A 20,000-nucleotide genomic window follows, 5' to 3' on the forward strand; every position below is an offset into this window, starting at 1 on the left:
CTTACCACCGGCAAAAATGAACTAGAAAATCTATTAAAGTAGGGACAGGGATGTTAAGAATGAAATGACCACAGTGCTGTGGTATTTTTATGTCTCCATGGACAAAGAATGGTGTGGAAACTCAAAGGTGTTCCTTCTTAGGTCAGTTGTAAATTTAAGTTTTTAATAATGTAGGACACCAGTCACTAATTAAAAAGTAACAGACTGTTTAATTTAAAAAATACCATTTTTGACTAAGACAAGAAGTCACTTATCAATTAAGAAAAATACTATTAGATTTTCTTTATACATTTAAATGTCTAAGTAATTTTATAAAACCTCCAATCAGGTTCCGCCAAACTCTGAAGCTGTCAAAGGAACTTTCAGGTTTTTCTTTAAAAACTTCTCAGCAAACTGCCACATTTTCAAGGTACTCAGGGGATCGCTGTTTGCTTGTTTATTCCTGATATATCTTTCTCTCAGCAAATACAAGTGTATCGTGAAGGCAAAAGCTAATAAGCAGCAGAACATTAAAGTGCATAGGTTGTCCACGTTTGGAAAAAGAAATGGTTGAAGAAGCAGTAGCTGTTGTGACTACGGATTCCTGGGAAGTAATCCACCATCAAAATTTAGCAAGACACAAATATTTCTTTTGCTATAAGATACATTTTTACAGTCTTCAAATCCGGTGTATTTCTAACAGCGGCATCAGGAAGGTAATAAATCTCTTGCTGAGTGGGAGAAGCTGTAATTAAATAATCAAATAGACTGATTGTTCAAAATTTACAGGTATTCATATTCCTTCAATAAATAAAAGAATATACTTTATAGTTTGTTTCTTTATAGATTTTGAAGCAAATCAAGTTCCTAGCAATTTAAATAAATGATTCTAATAGCTTGACATGACATATGTTGACAGGAACCACTTACGATTATTATGTTGCCCAGAATTTTTAAGAACCTACAAAGTTAAATAAAGGCTTACAAGTCTCTGAAGCTACTTTTTATTTGCATAGAAAAATATTTATCGTAGGAGTCAACTATCATATGAGAGAAATTGCTTTTGTTGAAATTGAAAAAGATAGCTAAAAAGTTTCTGTGGGTTATTGCAACAGTACAAGAATACAAGATGCTTCCATTTATTAAAAAATGTAAAACAAATTGTGAAAGCTAAAGCAGGCTACAAAACAGAAGGTCCCTTTATTATCTTTCTCTTATTTCCTGTGTTACAAGATCATGTGCCACAGTTGAGTACTATAAAGTGTAATTCTGCATTTGCTAATATGTTCTTAAAACATTCCCCCCCAAAAGCACTATGCAAAATATATATATTTGTAAATGCTTCTTCCTGTAAGCATCACAACCTGGTTATCACATAGTCACCCTGCTCAATGGTTTCCTGTTTTCCATCACAGTTAGTGCTAATGTCTGATTCCTTGTCCAGCTGATCCTGTGGTGTGGCTGACTCTGAGTTCTGTAACTCCATTTTCTCTGTTTCTAAAGCACAAATACTTCCTTCATCCTGTGAATCCAAAGTGTTGCTGTCATTTTGCAACTCAGCTACCATGCACTTTTCATCAGGACTTTGGGTGTTTACTTCACAGTTCATAGTCAGTTCTCCCTCTTCCAGTTCATCATTTTTCTCACATTGTTCTTCTGCCTGTTGACGGGAAACTTCTTCAGAAACAGTGTATATTTTATTTGTACTCTGCTCCGCAGAGTTTGTTTTCGATCGTCTGTGAAATAACCCAAAATTTTTTATGTCTGTTACAAAATTCACACACTTCTGTTTCTCCTTAATGGACTCTGACACCAACATTGCTGAGCCATTGCTTACGTTATGTGCTTCAGAGGCAATTGTGGCTGATCGTGGGTGAATCATTGTTGTAATATCAAAAAGGCTGAATGCCTTTTTCTTTCCTTTCTTGTTTCCTTCACTCTCATTCTTTTCTTCAGTTTCTGACAGAGAGGCAGCATCTTTATTCATTTTTGGAGTCTGCACATTAGAAAGCTTGCTTCCTTTTAGCAAACCCAGGACTTCAAAACGGAAGCTGGAAATATCTTGTTTTAACTCCTAAAAATGAATAAGAAAGATCAGAGGATTAGTTCAGGAAGAAAGATCAGAGAATGAAACCTAATGTGACTTTTCCTCTAATTAATAAACAAAAAATAAATTAGAAAAATAAAAAGCTTATGCTATGGATCAGTTATGAGCTTCATCATCTGGATAACCTGAGATATTCAAGTTACTTAGCAGACTCTGCTTAATAGATCTTCCAAGTAAGGCAAAAAAAGTGACCAGCAATTTCATCAGGGGAGTCTTCAGAGGAAATGTATCTTGGTTAAGAGATGACAGTGGTGGAGAAAGGATCAAGGACAAATTTGTCACCTGCAGCTAATCTGCTGGACTGCATTATCTCAACACTATAATGGCATTTTGATGCCAGATATTAGATAGATCAGATATTATCACCATCCCAAAACACAAACACAATAGGCATACAGAATCATGTAACAGTTTAGGGTGGAAGGACCTTCTGGAAATCATCTGGCCCAACTTCTTCTCAAGCAGGGACACCCAGAGCAGAATGGTCAGAACCATGTCCAGGCAGCTCTGTCACTTATACAGTAGAAAATTTCTTCTTGATGTTTAGACAGAACTTGTTTTCCAGTTTGTGCCCATTGCTTCTTGTGCTGGCAGTAGATACCAGTGACAGAGCCTGGCTCCATACTTTGAGCGATCTCCCTTCAGGTATTTGTGGACACTGAGATCCCCCCAAGACTCCTCCAGTCTGAACAGTCCAATCTCTCAGCCTCTCCTAACAAAAGAGATGCAGAAGAAAGTCCTAGAACTGGACACAGCACTCCAGGAATGGCCTCACAAACACTGAATAGAGGAAAAGAACCATCTCTCTTGTCTTGTTGGTCATGCTTTGCCTAATGCAGCCAAAATATATATATATACCATTAGCCTTCCTAACAGCAAGAGCACAATGCTGACTCGTGTTCCATTTGGTGTACATAAGGACCCCCAGGCCCTTTTCTACAGAGCTGCTTTCCAGCTGTGCAGCCCTAGTGCGTTTCAGTACCTGGAGATATTCTTCCCCAGGTGTAGGATTCTGTACTTCTTGTTGAACTCCATGGGGTTCCTATCAGCCCATCTCTCCAGCCTGTCCAGATCCCTCTAGTTGGCTTTCTGGTGAATCAGTCATTCCTTCTAATCCATCCTCTTATCCATGAATTTACGGAGGATGCATCCGGATTGTTAAGGAAGATGTTAAATAGGATTGGACCCAGTATTAGCCCCTGGGGTACTCTGCTCATTACTAGTGTCCAGCTAGCTTTTGCACAACCAACTACCTGCCCTCCTGGTATGTCTGTTCAGCTGGCTTTTAATTCACCACACTGTCTGCTCATTCAGCCTGTAATTCAACAGCTTTTCTATGAGGATCTTATGAGTGACATATATGTGCAAGCTTCTCTGTGAGTGGAATGCAAGAACTGCAGGCAGGACTTTGTGCATTTCTCCTCGATGTTGGGTAGCTGGCAGCCAAGAAAAGAGCTAATCACTGCAGGATGCTTCCTGCCAGTACAACTTCTGATCTCTGTCCCTTAAAGGCCTATCTTAGGAAAAGACATCTTGCTTTTACAAGTTGTCTATCTCTTCATTTTCTAGATGAGAATATGAGAGCAACTAGCTCAGGCTCTTTCTTCATCTTCTGTGTGCCAAAGTTGAGGCTGATGAATATCATTTTGGAAATTTGAAGGTTGAGGCACTAACAGTAACAAAATATTTAATGCCAAAAAATACACAGTTATGTAAAAGTTGTGGTGCATACGGCCCCATTCACTTAGTCTTGTCAGATTAAACAGATTTTAATATTTGACTCTTTATTTAAGTGTTCAATTTATTAAGCCATACAAAAAGTTCTGTATACAAAAGTGTAAGTGCACTCAACTGCACATAATCTGTATTTCCTACGGTGGAACTATTTGCATGTTATATTACCAAATACTTTTTTACATACCCTTAGTCCCACTTTGGTGTGCCCTTAGTTCTTCCCTCTCTTCACCCCGTAATTCAAACTAGATGATAAAAGTGATTATTTTCCAGCAAGCAACGGTTGTTGCAGTAGTCTATAGCAATACTATCTGAGTGTGGTCCATCAGCCCACGGACACTGCTCTATGGAGGAAGATATGTGCAATTGTACAGGTGGGGACTGTGAAAAATGTGCTTCACAGTCTTCTAAAATATCTATGAACATACAATTAAATACATACCTTAAAATTTTCTTCTGTCAGCCCTTCCTCAGTTTTGGCATCTCTAATCATTGCTGCAACGTACCTCTTAACCAGATTTCTCATAACCTCCTAAAAACATAAAACATTGTGTTAGTTTTCTGGCTCATAGCTACTAAATCTATGCTTACTAGGTCTGCTCAATTTTTTGTGCTTTAGCAACATGACAAAAAATGTACAAACCTCAGATACAGTTTTTCTTTTTTTCCCTCTGTTTTTCAACAGTGATATTAAATATCCTAAGAATGGCTGCACAGGGTTTGACCAACTGCATACCTCATGCTGGTAACTTGCTCTCTTACAGTGAGCAGTTGCTGATACTTAATGAGGAGCGCAAGTGGAGTACAGTCGTGTAATGTTATTTCCAGCTGTATTCTTTCAAGCCTTCTGCAGTCTGAGATTCAGGAACCTTGTGAATCAGAAATGTTAGCCTTAGGTTTAATGGCCTGCAACAGGTTTTCCCTGTGTGTTTTGAACTCATGTAAACTTTCGGCATCCACAAATTTGCTGATGAATTTCAAGGCAAAGCCACAGTGAAACTCCTTGTTTTTAAATTTACTTTTTTAATAATCTGTTCTCTGATAGTTTCCAGCATTTCCCTCTACTTCTAAGAATTCTAAAATTGTTTAATTTGGAAGAAATGTCTGGAGGAGCCCAATCCATATCCCCTGACTCCTAGTAGAGCTATCACTGCAGTTGTACAAGGTTGCTTAGGTCCAGTCAAGTGCTGAATATCTCCCAGGATGGAGATGCTGCAGCCTCCCTGTACTGCTTTTTTTTCAGTTCTTTACCACCCTCAATGTGACAGTGATTTTCCTTACAGAATTTCCCTTCTGGAAACTTGAGTCCATTGACTCCTGTTCTTTTTCTGTGCACATCCAAGAAAAATCTGGCTCCCTTCTCTCTCTAACCACCCACTGTGTTATTGGAGATAGCAATTAGATCCCTCTTAACCTACTTCATGCTGAACAAACACAGATCTCAGCTTCTCCTTTTATGTCAGCCCTCTAACCATCTTGGTGGCCCTTTGCTGGATTCCTTCCAGTTTGAAACATCTCTCTTGTAGCAGGGGGCCCCAAACAGGACACACTGCCTCAGATACAATTATACAAGAGTGGGCTGGAGGAGAATAACCAATTCCTTCAGTGTGCTGCCTACAGCCTTGTTAATGCAGCCTATTACATGTCTGATGTCCAGTCTGTGGATAGATGGTAAATAGCTGCTGTGTATTCACCTTCTATATAATTTCAAAGACTCCTGTTGTACCCTCCACAGCTGTCATTTCTTCTGGTTGGAAAGTCCTGATTTATAGTTATTTTCCATATGGAATCCATTCATTTCCAATTTTTCAAGTGTACAACTCACATCTTGGTGGATATGCACCCCATTAACACAACAAAAAATGGAAAATAGGTCTGAAATTATCCATTATGCTACAATAATCTCCCAAAATCAAGAGACAGAAGCAAGAAGGACGGAGAAGAGCAATTGGCAGAAGTCAATCAATCCCTCTAGGCAGAGGTATTATTAAGGAGCTCTCGGTAGGTGAGCAGAACTGGAGAAGGAGAGATGTAGAGCTGACTGATAGAGCACGACAGGTAGATACATGTATGTTCTCAATTGCTCCCAGCAGGGAGGTGGGAGTGTCCATGTCTTTTTTAAAGGCAATCCATGTTGAAGTGGATTAAATGTTAGTTAGTCTAGAATTTCTTTAGGAAACTATCCTTTTTAAACCCACAAGTAGACTACTTTTCTAATGCTGTTATTTCAACAACAAATATTCTACACTCTTTTGCTGAAAATGAAATAAACACGGATTTTCTTTCTTTCTTTTTTCTTTTTTTCTACTTTCTTCAGAAATCTTCCCCTTCTATTCCATCTCTCCTCTTCCAACAGGATCTTTTGGAGGCACAAGAAAAAAAAAAAAAAAAAAAAATTGCCAAAAAAATAAATATGCAGCTTTACCTGGTATTGATGATGTCTTCTCAGATTGTCAGCTGCACGTCTCTGAAAAAAGAAAAGAATGGAATACCACAAAAATCATGAATGTCTGCCTGGTAGTAAAATACAGCACAGTAAAACAGCAACTCCACGCAATCTGTGGTAACTAACAAGCTGAAAGACGTTGTTCAGTATCCTTCGAAAAAGTGGCAGTGTTGGACTGAAGACTGTCATTAGCTTTACAGAAGGGAGTATGCTGTCACTAAAAAAGCTAAGTGGATTTACTACATTTCCATCAGTGTGCTGCTATTCTGGCATTGATATGAGTGTGGTGTGGCAGCCGGTTATCTGCTTGCAGATGACTTTGAAAGTCATAAATCTGATATAGAAGAACAGTGTGATTGTGTAACACACTCACACAGATAGCAGGAATTGAGAAGAGCTTGGCATACAAGTGGTGGTATCTGTGGTTGTTTCCTTATGTCTCATTTAAGACAGAGCTATCCAAAGCCTACAATATAAAACCATTTAAAAGAGAAAATTCCCTGCTTAGTTCTTTGTTAAAAGGACTCTTGATAGATGTGGAAGCACAGAAGACAGCAGCTCAGCTATGAGATACAGAGTTTGTTGTTGATAAGGAAGGAGAGTAAGAAGTGTAGTGACTATGATCAGGAACAGCAAAAAGAAGAGTGGCAGGATGAAAGTAAAGCAAAGGCTTCAAGAAAACGTTGCATTTGCATATACTGCTGTATCTATGAGATGTCCAGAAAAAGGTGGTGGAAAAAAAAAAAAAAGCCTTGAATTATTTAGTCCTTGAATTACTGTTGTCCTCAACATACTGAGTCACATTTCTCTTTATTCTCCAACTTAATTATCCCTGACTGGTGAAAGAGGGTTTTGTCTTTTTCATTTGGATTCTTCTATCTGCTGCTGATTAGAAAAGTACGAGTCTGACCACTGGTTGTATTTCTACAAAATAGAACACTTAGAATGTCTTAAAACAGGATAGAACGATATTCAAGAGACTCATTAAAATTAATCTCCGTTGCATAAGCCAAGTACAATAAGGTATTTTGTCACCTTTTTTTGCTTGCAACTGATTAGTAATTTATTTATGATTACCACTTTCCCATTTTTGGAAACATGTTTCTGCTTTATGGTTGATTTTGTTTTGTAATTAACTTGAGGGCTGCGGTACCTGCGTGCTCAGCAAAAGAAAATAAAAAGGGGAAAATCACAATTTACTAATTGTTCTGTACATTTACCACGAGATAGGGCTTTATTCATAGATACCTTGCCTTCAAGATTTTTCCAAATGATCATAAAATCATAGAATGGCCTGGGTTTAAAAGGACCACAATGATCATCTAGTTTCAACCCCCCTGCTATGTGCAGGGTTGCCAACCACCAGACCAGGCTGCCCAGAGCCACATCCAGCCTGGCCTTGAATGCCTCCAGGGATGGGGCATCCACAACCTCCTTGGGCAATCTGAAGTGATGTTTCTGCATCTTATGTCATATTCATAGACGAGATGGAAATTCCTCATATGAGTGTTTACAGAAGGAGGTGGGAATTCCTGTCCACCATCATGGCTGAAGGGACAATGTAGCCATGGGAAGGACAATACCCTCCCACCATCTACACCACTAGCCAGGATTATTTTTCTGGCTTTTCTCTGCCGACCACACGATGGAGATATTTCACTCCTGCTGAGAGAGCGCCAGGGGAGTCTGAGGCATTATGAGAATTCTCAACAAAAGCTCTGACTCACAGGCAGAAGGAAAATCACTTTAAGGTGTATATGAAACACACTTAATTTCGGGTGAAGCTAGTAACTCCTACAAATAAAACAAATGCTAGCTCTTTTCTTGTAAACTGCTTTCTGCAGTTGCTGTGTTCTCTGCTTTGTTTTACAGTGAAGTGTGAAATAAAGGCATAGGTTTAACTCTGTACCTGTAGCAAGAAATACTTCAATCTGATTTATCCTTTTTAAAAAACAATTCTGAAACTCCCAGAAACAAAGGCTATGGTTTTTCTAGTCTATGCCATGACAAAAAGTGCAATTTGAAATGAGTATACAAACAGATATATTTAAGTAATAATATGTCCAGAACAGTTGTACTCTCCCTAACAATAATTTTCAATCAATAACTCTGAGAAGCTGCAAGAGAATACAATTAATGATGCATTTGTACATACATACTGCAAAGGTAAATATGCAGACACATAGCCTATCCAAGTTATTAACCCCATCAGTTCTCTAACTCCAGTTTACATGTTCAGATTCTGATTCAGATTCAGTTCATAATCTTCTTTTGCATCCTTCTCAAAGTGCAATGAAACTTAAACACATCTGAAGATCAAGACACTTCACATAAAATGACAATAGCAATTATCTCTTCCTTAGTTGGTTTTCAGCCAGCTTTTCTCTACTTGGCCTAACTTGTTGTTCAAAATTTGTTTCAAGTAATTGCTGTGCTATGTGCATGAAGTACTGGAAACTGTGACTGACAAAGGAATAAAAATTAAATCTGACTGAAAAATAGCAACACAGGAGGAAACAGTCTTGTGATGTCAGTATCGTACGAGACTGTGTTACTGCAGTATTTCATCACTTTCCAGTGGGTGGCACCAATACACTGTAGGAAGTCTTAGCAGTTTTACTGGCACTGAAAACTATTTTGGTCATCCTGTTTGTGCCATTCTGAGTAATTTGTATTTTTTTGGAAGAAAAATATCTCTAGCAATCAAAAAATGCCACGGTTTATATTACTTCTTTGGGAGCTATTTATCAAAAATATATTTTTTACAAAGTATGAATTCAAATTCCTTTGACCTCATTTCTTTCTGACAAATGCCCAAATAATCTGATGAATTTATGATGGGATATATTCCCATATTTGGAATGGAAGCATGATATGCCAGGGACAAGAACTTGTCTGTGTTGACAGAAGGGTTTTCCTGTGAGATGGTCCTTGATTATACAACAAACATGCTCCAGATTATTGACTTCCATTCCATGTGGAAGGTGCTATTTCTTCTCTTAGTTTTCAGCAACAAACATTTCAGGGAAAGTACAAAACAGTGTATTGACTCAGAATTTGCATCATTTCCATTTGGAGAAAGAAAGCTAAGAGAATAAGAAAGAAGATTTTCTCTGACAAATACTAATCATTATCATGTAGATTGCTTGAAAAAGTAGCTAGGAAAAAAAAAAAAGCTATTTATCTAAACATCAGGTACACAAAAAACACTAAAGATATGCTTGGTAAATCCTTTCCATTATATCCTCTGGAATACTTAAAATTATAGATAAAACACTTTTTGGTGACTGACCAGGAACAAATTGGAATGGAATTTGAGGAAAATAACACAATTACTTCAGTATATTCTTGGGGATTCTTTACTTACATCTCTTCTATTCTAAAATAACAATAGATTTCAGATGATTAACAAGAGTAGCCTTGAGACACCTAAAGCCTATAGGAAGTGAGGAGTACTTCAGCCTGATCAATAGAATTGCATTACTAAACTGGCTCTTGCTAAGGTGAGCTGACAAAGTTAACAGAAATACTTTAAATAGCTTAAAGGGAGGCACACATTGTTATTTCAGAGTTTTAAGTGCAGGAGATACTTTATGATAATAGCTGAAGAGAATGCTGCATACCTGGGATATGTCAAAATGACAGAAAATAACGATGTGCTGTAATCTGAAAAGGTAGATCTCTGATTAACAACGGTGATGAAGTGTGAGTAAATGACATGTGAACATACCGGCCTTCCTGTACCAAAGAAGCCAGCTGTAGTTGTCATTAAAATGTGCCACCAGCATGTTTGGACAGCCTTTGAGAAAGGCGATGTCCCATGGAAAAGCTTCCTTGACCCCATCACCCACCTCTTCAGCAGCTTAGTACAACAAAGGATTCCAGAAACACAGGACAGTCAAAGAGAATCAAATTAATCATCTCTCTTCAGAAGCTCCTCGCTTCCTTGCAGACTCTCTTCTTTCATGTAATATCTCTGTAGTAACAAGCTCTGTAAATGGTCCTCCCAAGCAATCATGCCATTGTTAACTAGTTATCATAATTATCAGATTATTTCGGGTTGGACATTAGGAAAATTTTATTCTCTGAAAGAGTGGTCAGGCACTGTAATGGGCTGCCCAGGGAGATGGCTGAGTCACTGTCCCTGGAGGTGTCCAAGAAATGTTTATGTGTTGTAATGAGGGACATGATTTAGTGGGGAAATACTGGTGGTAGGTGGACAGTTGGACTGGATGATCTTGGAGGTCTTTTCCAATTTTGGTGATTCTGCAATTCAATGATTCGATCTCCACTGACATTTTTCTTTCTTTGTATGAGTCACATAAATCTTTTCTTTGTGTACCTGCTGTAAATTCTCCTGACCCTGAATCCTTTCTCTATGACTTCTACTTGTGTATAATCTTTTCAATTTTTTATATATATAAATAATACATTATATATATAATCCAACATAAATCTATATGTATGTATTCTTTCTATATTCTTATACATATATATCTGTAGATACATACACACACAGAGTGGATTGTTGGTTACACATTTATACTTCCTCGGTTCACTCCTGATTCATGACTCCTGGCTTTTTGGTGCCGTTTCTTTAATGCATTATTTTATATCCAGTTCTTGAAAACTGACAAGACAAGCTTAACAAGACAGCTATATTCTGTCAGTAATTTGTTTTGCACTCTCTAGCACTAACTCAGCCTTTGGATTCCCATTACTGTTATTCCTACTGGCAAACATTGCAGTACATCACTGCTTTCTAATAGCAAACATTATTTAGAGGCTTCAGAAAAAAAATGTTTTGAAATCAGAGTTCCACGTCACAGACAACTAGTATCCATCTAGCTGACCTAAGAAAATGAGCCTTACAGGAGTCTATAGGGTTTTTTTTCCCACTATCAGTCATAGGAAAGGTATCAGAGATCATAATACAGGGCTCATGTGAAGACAAGTAGGTCCCAGCAAAGCTTATCTTGTAGATCTGGGGCTGAGATTCCAGTGAGCTGAAGTCAGACAGCTGTCACTTAAGCTCAGACAAAAGCCCCAGATAACTTTTCACTTCCATTTGTTTGTAAGGGCACAGTGTTTCTAAATTTAATCGGCGATGGTGTTTACTGGGATAACTGGAAAAATTCTGGGAACCCAAGGCTGAGCTGTGAGTGATGTGAACAAGTTTTTCACTATCTGAAAACAGCACATTCCTCCAGGACAAACTCTGAGCTCATGATGGTGTGCCCATGTTTTTCCTCCAATGATTTAACCTCTTTATTGGGAAAATTCACTTAACTCAATTGTGTCTGCAATACTATTTATTTGAACTGTGTGTAGACCTGAGTGAACAGTGGCTGTCATGCTCTGGTATCTATAGACAGATTTTCCCTATGCAGAAATCATAGGGCATAGTGCAAACTCAATTTTTAGTTCACTTTGGAGCTTGAATGTATAAGTGGGCTTAAAAAATGCAAAATGTTCCTAAATCAGACAGCCATGTTGGGACTCCTGTTACACCTGAGGAGCTAACTGAAGAATATTGTAGTTTTATGAGATAGTCTGAATCTGTCTGGTTAACCAAGGCCACTCCCTTCTTCCAGGCAGCTGGAATTCTGGTTTATTGGTGGCTCAGCTGGTGAAAACTCTTTCAGAAGGGTTTCAGATACACTTGCAGCTAAGTGCCTATTTCTGTAGTAGAAAACTGTAGAAAACTGGTGATGGATATAGCACTGTTGTCTCATAGAGCTTCATGATTTCCACTTTTGCTCCTCAAACAATGTGGGTTTTTTTTCTGTTTGTTTGTTTATAGAAAGAAAAAAGAAAAACCACACACACAAAAAATCCTTATACCTCTCCCTCCTCCATCTCCTCTGCTTTCAATTAGTTCAGTTATTAGTTGTCCAAATCCTAATCATAGGGAAAACCAGGTTCACCTCCTTCTCTTCTTTTTTCCCAAGGGACCACCTTTTCCTCCAGGGTATTCACTACTTTGGGATGGGAATTGTCTCCTGTCAGTGCTGTTCTGCTTGGCAAAAATAGTTGAATACACACTGGAGAATGGAAGTGAATTTGGGTCTCCCATAGCCCAAGCTATTTGCTATTCTTAGCATGCGCTCCAATCAGAAATTCTGTCCTGAAGCTGAAAAGTCTTTCCCAACAAAAGATTCTTTGAAGCTGGTATACATTCATTAAAAAAAATTAAAAAATTAAAAAATCCGTGGTTTTAAATGCGGAATAATTCCCAATCAGCTTTGTATATACACTCCTTATACATTGACCCTTTGCTGCAGCAGTTTTCCAAAACCTAAGCTGCTCCGTCCAGCAGTTGTTATTTAGGCACCCCAGCAGGAGGCCGTTGCTGGAACCTGGTGGTCTGTCTGAACCCCCCAGTCTCACCATGTAGGGTTGAGAGCACCCTCTTTCCTCCTTCTAGACAGCCAGGAATGAATTTACTTGCAGAGCTGCAAGTTGAGAGGGAAACAAAGGAAAAAGAATCCTGGATGGAAAGTCTGACAGAGAATATTGTCCTGAAGGCTTTGATGGGATGGATAAGATATTCTGGATCTGTCCCAGTCAGTCAGGGGTATTGTGATAACCAACTGTAGATGCTCAGCTGCTATGAACTGGCATTTCTCCACTGATTTAATATCACTCTATCAGTTTACACTAGCTAATCATTCCTATTGAATGCTTAACAAATGCCTAGAAGCGTTGCCCACTCTCCCCCTACACAAGTACAACAATCTCTCTATTTCTAACAAAAAATCACACATTTTCCTCAACTTTAAATTTCTTTTCTTTGCTAGCTTACACAAAGATGCTCTATTCTCATTTTTTTCGCCATTCATTCTCAATTATCTTTTATTTTTATTTCTATCTGAATCACTACTTATTTTTCTACGCTGCTTTTCTAATAATAATATGAAGGATTTTTTTTTTAGTGCTTCTTTCTTACAGTCTGCTGTTAGTTTGTTTCAATATCATACTCATGCTTACAAGCTTCTTTTTCTGGCTCTTACATATCTACGAGCACAACAGTGAAGCGAAGCACACTTCCTTTTCAGAATGCCAGCAAGATCATGATATTGCAATAAGCCTGATTAGAAGCTTTTCACAAAGAGTACAAAGAGAATCTATTCATCAGTTTAGGAAATGTGATTTAGTTTTATGAGTTGTACTGCCTCCTTATCATGCATCTGTGCATCTCTATGAACTTGTTTCGCGAGGTGTACCTGGTGATAAAACTGAATGCCAGGATATAACAGAAGAATAAACAGGAAAAAAAAAATAGGCTTAGTACTCACTTTGTCAAGGAACTAGACACAGAGCCACAGAAAGAAAAAAAAAAAGAAGTTTGTAGAGTAATGGTCCAGCAAATAATTGAACCACACTCTTGGCTTCTTTGGTATACTGCAACCAGGGTTAATAGCATGAGGACTACAGTCCTGTCTTCTTCCTCTTACATGACACTCATATACTCTCACTTGATGCTTTGCTACTTGAGCTCCTTACAGTGAAAACACTTAAACACACCATGTACTTATAATGAAAAAGCCATCATCCACGTTTGACTCACAATAGATTAATTTGTTTATTTATTTATGCTAGCATTGCCTTACTGAGGACTAGTTAGTCATGCAACTGATTTTTTTATTCAACATGCAGAAAATATTCCTAGAGAGATTTATTTGCTTATGGATCAGATTGTTGCCTGAAAATTGAGCTGCTGACTGAAAGGTCTCAAGTGGACACCTGAAGTTAGGAGAGAATTCAAATTTAATTTATCCATTACGTGTACCAGAGAAAGACTGTGATTGAGATACTACACAATATCTACTGAATCCAAATGCAGAACTGTTGTGGTTTAACCCAGCAGACAGCTCAGCATCACACAGACAGCCATTCACTCACTCCCTGCTCCCAGTGAGATGAGAATCAGAAGAAAAATAAATAAAAAGCAAAACTCATGGATTGAAATACAAACCATTTACCAGGAAAAAAGAGGAAAAATAATAGTGATTATAATTATCTTTATATGTACAGAATGCATTTCCAAACAAATGGTTCACAATGGAATTTCTTGCTACCTGCTGACCAATGCCCAACCAGCCCTCAAGTAGCAGCTCCCCAGCCAGCTCCCCCAGTTTTATTGTTCAGCATCATACCACGTCATATGGTATGGAATATCCCTGTGGCCAGTTTAGATCAGCTGTCCTGGCTTTGTTCCCCACCAGCCTCATGTGCCCCCCAAGCCTGGGCAGCACTGCAGCCCTGCACTGTCACAGCAGCACCGTAAGCCTAAATGTCTTTGGCTCTATAAGCGCTGCTTTTCAACAACTGAAGCAGAGGTGTGTTGTAGACATTATTTTTCTCCTACAGCCAAGACACAACAAATCACTATGAAGGAAATTAACTCTATCCTAGCTGAAATCTTTGTGCATCTTTCTCCTTTTTTTTTTTTTTTTTTTTTTTTTTTTTTTTTTACTTTTTTCCCTGTAGACATTTCTACTTCTAATGAGTGCTAATAGAACAGGAGAACAGGATAGTAATGTGATCCTGAAATAACTTGTAAATTCAAGTAAGCAATTCCAAGTAAGTGGCTACGTTTCAAAATGTTTTCTTTAATGGAAACAGCTGTTGGTAAGAATGCTTTTATGGAAAACTCATTTCAGTACACATAGAGAGACAAAGAGATACAAAGAATATGCCATGGTAGTTTACACACAGTTCTGTGGTTTATGATATGTCAGTGGTACTTGCATCGTGATACTTGGAGCATCATCTAGAACTCTGAGAGTGATAGACAAATGTTCCTTGATGTCTGTATTGCTTTTAATCTTTCTTGCACTATCTTTAGATGAAGCATCATCATGGTTCATACTGCTGTGCAGAAATCCAATGATGCTTTCTCTTTAGTCAAATACATTGACTTGAATATTAAAAAAAAATAGCACCATTATTCTCTGCGAGAATTATTACGTAATTCCTATCCACAGTACTTGACATTTTAGAGGCCTCTATTCTCTGACAAGGCTGAGAAATACTTTACTGTATAGAAAAGAGGAGGACTAAAAGCTGAGTAGGACATAAGACTTACCCCTATTGTTCCAAAACTTTCAGGTTTTCTTCTAATTTTTTTCTTGCACAGGTGTCTCCATAACCACCTAATCAGATACCAGAGGGACTTAGGGCTTGGAATGACATTGAAAGGAGTGGGCAGAGTCCCTCCCTCTTCAAAGTAACTCATCCAGAGTTTTGTCCGAGCAAACTTCCACTCGATGTCTGCATGATCCTGTGCAGAAGAAACACAACAGAAGCACACATGTTGCTGTAACAAAGAAGGCGAAACAAACCTCTGGGAAAGCTGAACATAAAGTTAGAACAATCCCAGAACTAATGAATTTTCTTGTCCCTTCTTCAAAGAAGGTCTTTAGCACAAAGAAAACTTAAGCTGATTTACTCCAGTAAAGAGATATTTGATGCGTACAGTATATGCTTTCAATCTTTCTTGCTTAGCTACAGGCTTTTACATAATTAACAATCACTCAAACAAGAAAGGATGATTACAAGCAAAAAAAATGCTACATTTCTGATAGAGATGTTTTGTTACAATAGCAGCTCATCGTTATTCCACACAGATCATTCTAATTTCTCTGCTGTGTAGCAGCTTCAACAAGTCTGCAAACCTCATACACTCTCAGCTTCCAGCCTCAGAAATTCATAAATAGTTTATCCACAAATGATGAGGCTGCTTCAGTCTGTTGAGTTGTATATCCTTCTCTTTCTCCTACTTCAAAATTAAATATTTGGAATTGGTTGTTGATGTTTTGATTTTTAGTTTGAAATTTTATTTCTTTTGGATATTATATAATATTGTATAATTTAAAAAAATAATCAAAACCCAGGGCTTGAAAAAGTTGCAAAATCTTAGCAGCAGAACAAGAAATGTAAAGTAATAAGGTTTGATTTGGACAACAGACACAGAGACCAAGAACTTCAACCACTGATAAAACCTAAACTTTAATATTTAGCCATATATACTTTTACAATCAAAACAGTTATTAAGACATTCCTGGAGAAAAGTATTCTGCCTGCAATATGTGTTTTTGTGAATGTTAGTATGCCATGGTGTTGTGTATAACTATATACTAACTCTATAACTACTACAACAGCTGTTGAACACACATAGTCATTTCTTTTGTGGACAACTTCAGGAAAAAAAAATAACAAAAAACAAACGTTTAAAAGTCTTAAGAATGTGAGGCTTTCTTCTATTTGCTTGCTTTCTGCATTACTATATTTGAATTATCATACTATGAATTTCATTAGTCTCATTAACAGTCAGCTGAGAATTAAAAATAAGCCAACAGCTCTGATAACAATAAACACAGTTTTCATGAAATGAGAAAAAATACACTGCTTGATGAAGAGTCCTGACCTTTTGTTTCACTTGTTAATGAGTCCAAAATTGTATGTGAAATTCAAGCAATTAATTTCTACTCACTGTTTATTTATGTTGTACAAGAATCCAACAATAAAAATGTTATAAAGGTTAATCAACATGTGAAAAATAAAGTAGGGACTGCACGATCTGTGACAGAGTCTCTTTCTTGAGTCAAGAGCTGCACAGTGTAGTTCAGGCAGTGCTGAAGCCTGCGCCATTTGCTTGCACCTCCAAGGCACCCTTCTCTACCCACTAGTTGGCTTCTGCAGTAGAGTCACCTCTTTCCCATTCTGAATTTTGGGAAAATTCACCCCTGTTCCAGTCCAGTTGTGGTCTAATTTCTGTGCCCTTCCTCAAAAGCACAAAATAATTGGAACAAATCTATATTCTATACTTAAAATAGATTTACTGCCAGAAAAAAAAAAAAATGGGTTGCAGGAACAGAAAGACAGTATATGTTATAAATAAACAACTTACAGCAATCAGCTGGTAAGAATTATTCATCATGGCTATTAGCATGTTGAGCAGAACAACCAGAGAGATTACATTATAGGTACCAAACATGGTGGCCCCAACAAATTCAGTAAATTCATGCTTTGGTTGCACATTGGTCACATATAGATTGATGAGTCCAAATATAGACCAGAATAATGACTGCAGCGTTTCAAATAATCTGAAAGACAAAGCCCAAGAGGAAAAACTGTTTAATACTAACACATACACTTTTCAGATTAGTTTTTTCCCAAGACACACAAAGTCCTTCACTTGATTAAGGTAGATGGTGCTCATTACAATAAAGACAATATATATAGAATATTGTTCTGGAGAAAAATTACCTAAATGTTTCAGATCTGAACCTATAGATATCCGAAACAGGAATAAAATAATAAGCCTGTATGTACAAGATTGTTCAAACCTCCAAAGGGTATATTTTAGAGACATTATTTTGGACATCTGTCTTTGAAGAATTTTGTCTCTGTGCCTTGAATTTAGAGGATAGAACACGGATCCAAAATGAACTCACTGATTGTGTTTCAGCAACATGGTAAAGTAATTATGGTATGCTTGTATTTGTTTGATGATATCAATTTATGCCATTTTTACTTGTTGAGAGCCACTGAGACAAAAAGTGAAGAATAGTTACAAGGGCATTTGTATCTTTAGCATCCATTTGTGTTTTTTTTTTTTTAAAGAATACAGACATTAAAAAAACAAACATGCCTCTCTCAAATTACACGTGCTTTTGCAACTAATTGACATGATACTTGGAGAAGTTTAGGGCAGCAGATAGGAAGCTAAATGACAATATCGAATAATATTGCTTCCTCCTATGATCAGCTCTGAAAACCTCCCACGTGTTTTTCTATTCAAACAGCATACCTGTGTCCACTCAATAGTTAGAGTTTAGATCTGCATGAGATGTTATTAATATGCAAGATTATAAATATGCTGTGCCTGAGCAGTTACTTGATTAAGATGAAATAAAAGGTGTTATTTAAAACATATACATTTGAGAAGGATGCCTCTGATATTAAACATTTTTTAAAAGCAGCCTACATATGATTAACAGAAGATAACAGGGAATTTTTTATTGTAGAGGTTCAGTCTAGATGGGAAATGAGATGGAGAGTATTCATTTGATAGTGTTTAGGTGCTATGAATGAATTAAAGAACAGTGAGGAGTAAAATCGATTTTTAAGTGAAAGAAAATTTTAAAAATTGTAAAATAGAATACAAATGTGAATGTGTAGAATGGACTCTGTGCCTGTGGAAGTCTGGAATGGAATGATTTTTTTTCCTTCCTGAGTTTATCACAATTACAAGGAATCTTTATGTTTTACAACTCTGGACTTATTTAATGTCCACAAGTAGATACAGAAAAATTACAGAGCAACAGCTGCCTAGATAAGAAAACTCTGACCTGGTGATCTTTCATCTCTTAATTCTAAATACGTACTTTCTAATCTCACATTATCTTCCCCTACTTTTTATTTTATCTTTTAACATATCTTTGGTTATATAGATTTTGCTCCAGCATAGGATGAACATTATTATACACTGATGTGATGTTAACTGGATTTATTTTTTAATAAGGTAACTTTAGGAGTGTCTGTCAGTATTCCACTGACCAAAAAGATACCAGAAGAGAACAAAAAGACAGCCTCTTTCCTGTAAGCAACATTTAAGTGAGTAAAATGTTGGGGTGAGGGTAGAAATAGATCAGTCACTTACGTTGAAAATGCATTATTCTGCTCTGCACATCGTATCCCTTTGCACTTGGTTTCTTGTGTCTCGTAGTAGAAGTACAGCTGGTTCAATCCATTTGCAAATGCTAGCAGCACAAGGCAGTATATGAAGAGAAATTTCAAAATGTCCAGCAGCATTCTTCCTAGAGATATCTGCAGAGGTCCCAGGTGAGAATTTGCAGTGAATAACGAGATCAAGCGTAAGGAGCTAAAGATGTTTGCAATTGCAAACAGTGCCTCAGCCACCAGTGTTGGATGCCACATGTCCCAGCTCTGTCGTGGAACCAACCCGCTATACTGAAAACAAGCAGAAGGGAAAAGAAAAATTACTCTTCTGTTTATATGAACAAACAAGTGTCTGTTTCTTTATGAGCCATCCCATTAATTTGCTGAGAGTACAATGAAAATAAATGTATTTTGGAAGGAGTTATGTCTGTTTGAGTGCTTTTTATCTCAGCAAAAACAAAAATGGATGGTCTCTGAGTACTCATTCTACATTTTCATCTTTGGGACATTCTAAACTTTCTTGTTTTTTACTGCACTTTGCATATGATTATGACTTTTACAGAAACAAAATAATTTCTAATAATTCTGATGAAGTAATAATAACAATTATGCATGAAATTCACAAAAACTTTGAAAAAGTTGGAATAAAATATTTAACTAAGGAATAAATACGTTGCTTAATCACTGACATTTACAAATGATGGGAAAGTGGTTTATTAATGAACCATGGCAAACTGCTTGTGTATCTCATTATCAAAGAGTCTGATCCTGGGAAATGCTATTCTTCAGCATTTCCAAGGATCCAGCTCTACCAAAACATTTACTGAAGATGTTACTTTCAGCTAATGCTTGACTACTGTGGCAAACTCATTATTTATTGGGTCTCATTAGTCTTCTTTACAAGATGTATCAGAGGACAGAATCTAAGCTACGAAGCCCTCTAAAACTATATGATAGTATAATGCGAAGCAGATATAAAGACAGACTACGATGCAGTCTGTATATATCTACTCTGGACCACCCAGACACATCCTTCAGAGATAT

At 37.3% G+C, this 20,000-nt stretch overlaps 1 protein-coding gene across 1 annotated transcript in view; it reads right to left on the reverse strand.

Annotated features, from left to right (window-relative positions):
• Window positions 1–1,336: 1,336 nt before the first annotated feature.
• The window catches only part of TRPC4 (transient receptor potential cation channel subfamily C member 4), a gene marked incomplete at both ends in the record, with an annotated part of 90,206 nt that continues 71,542 nt past the window's right edge, over window positions 1,337–20,000 (reverse strand). The window contains 6 exons of the mRNA XM_079542044.1: window positions 1,337–2,053; window positions 4,263–4,352; window positions 6,246–6,287; window positions 15,358–15,552; window positions 17,182–17,377; window positions 18,937–19,247. Coding sequence (XP_079398170.1) covers window positions 1,337–2,053; window positions 4,263–4,352; window positions 6,246–6,287; window positions 15,358–15,552; window positions 17,182–17,377; window positions 18,937–19,247 — 1,551 coding nt within the window. The remainder of the gene's footprint in view (window positions 2,054–4,262; window positions 4,353–6,245; window positions 6,288–15,357; window positions 15,553–17,181; window positions 17,378–18,936; window positions 19,248–20,000) is intronic.

The sequence above is a fragment of the Tetrao urogallus genome (genome assembly GCF_951394365.1).
Source record: "Tetrao urogallus genome assembly, chromosome: 1".
Classification (NCBI taxonomy): Eukaryota; Metazoa; Chordata; class Aves; order Galliformes; family Phasianidae; genus Tetrao; species Tetrao urogallus.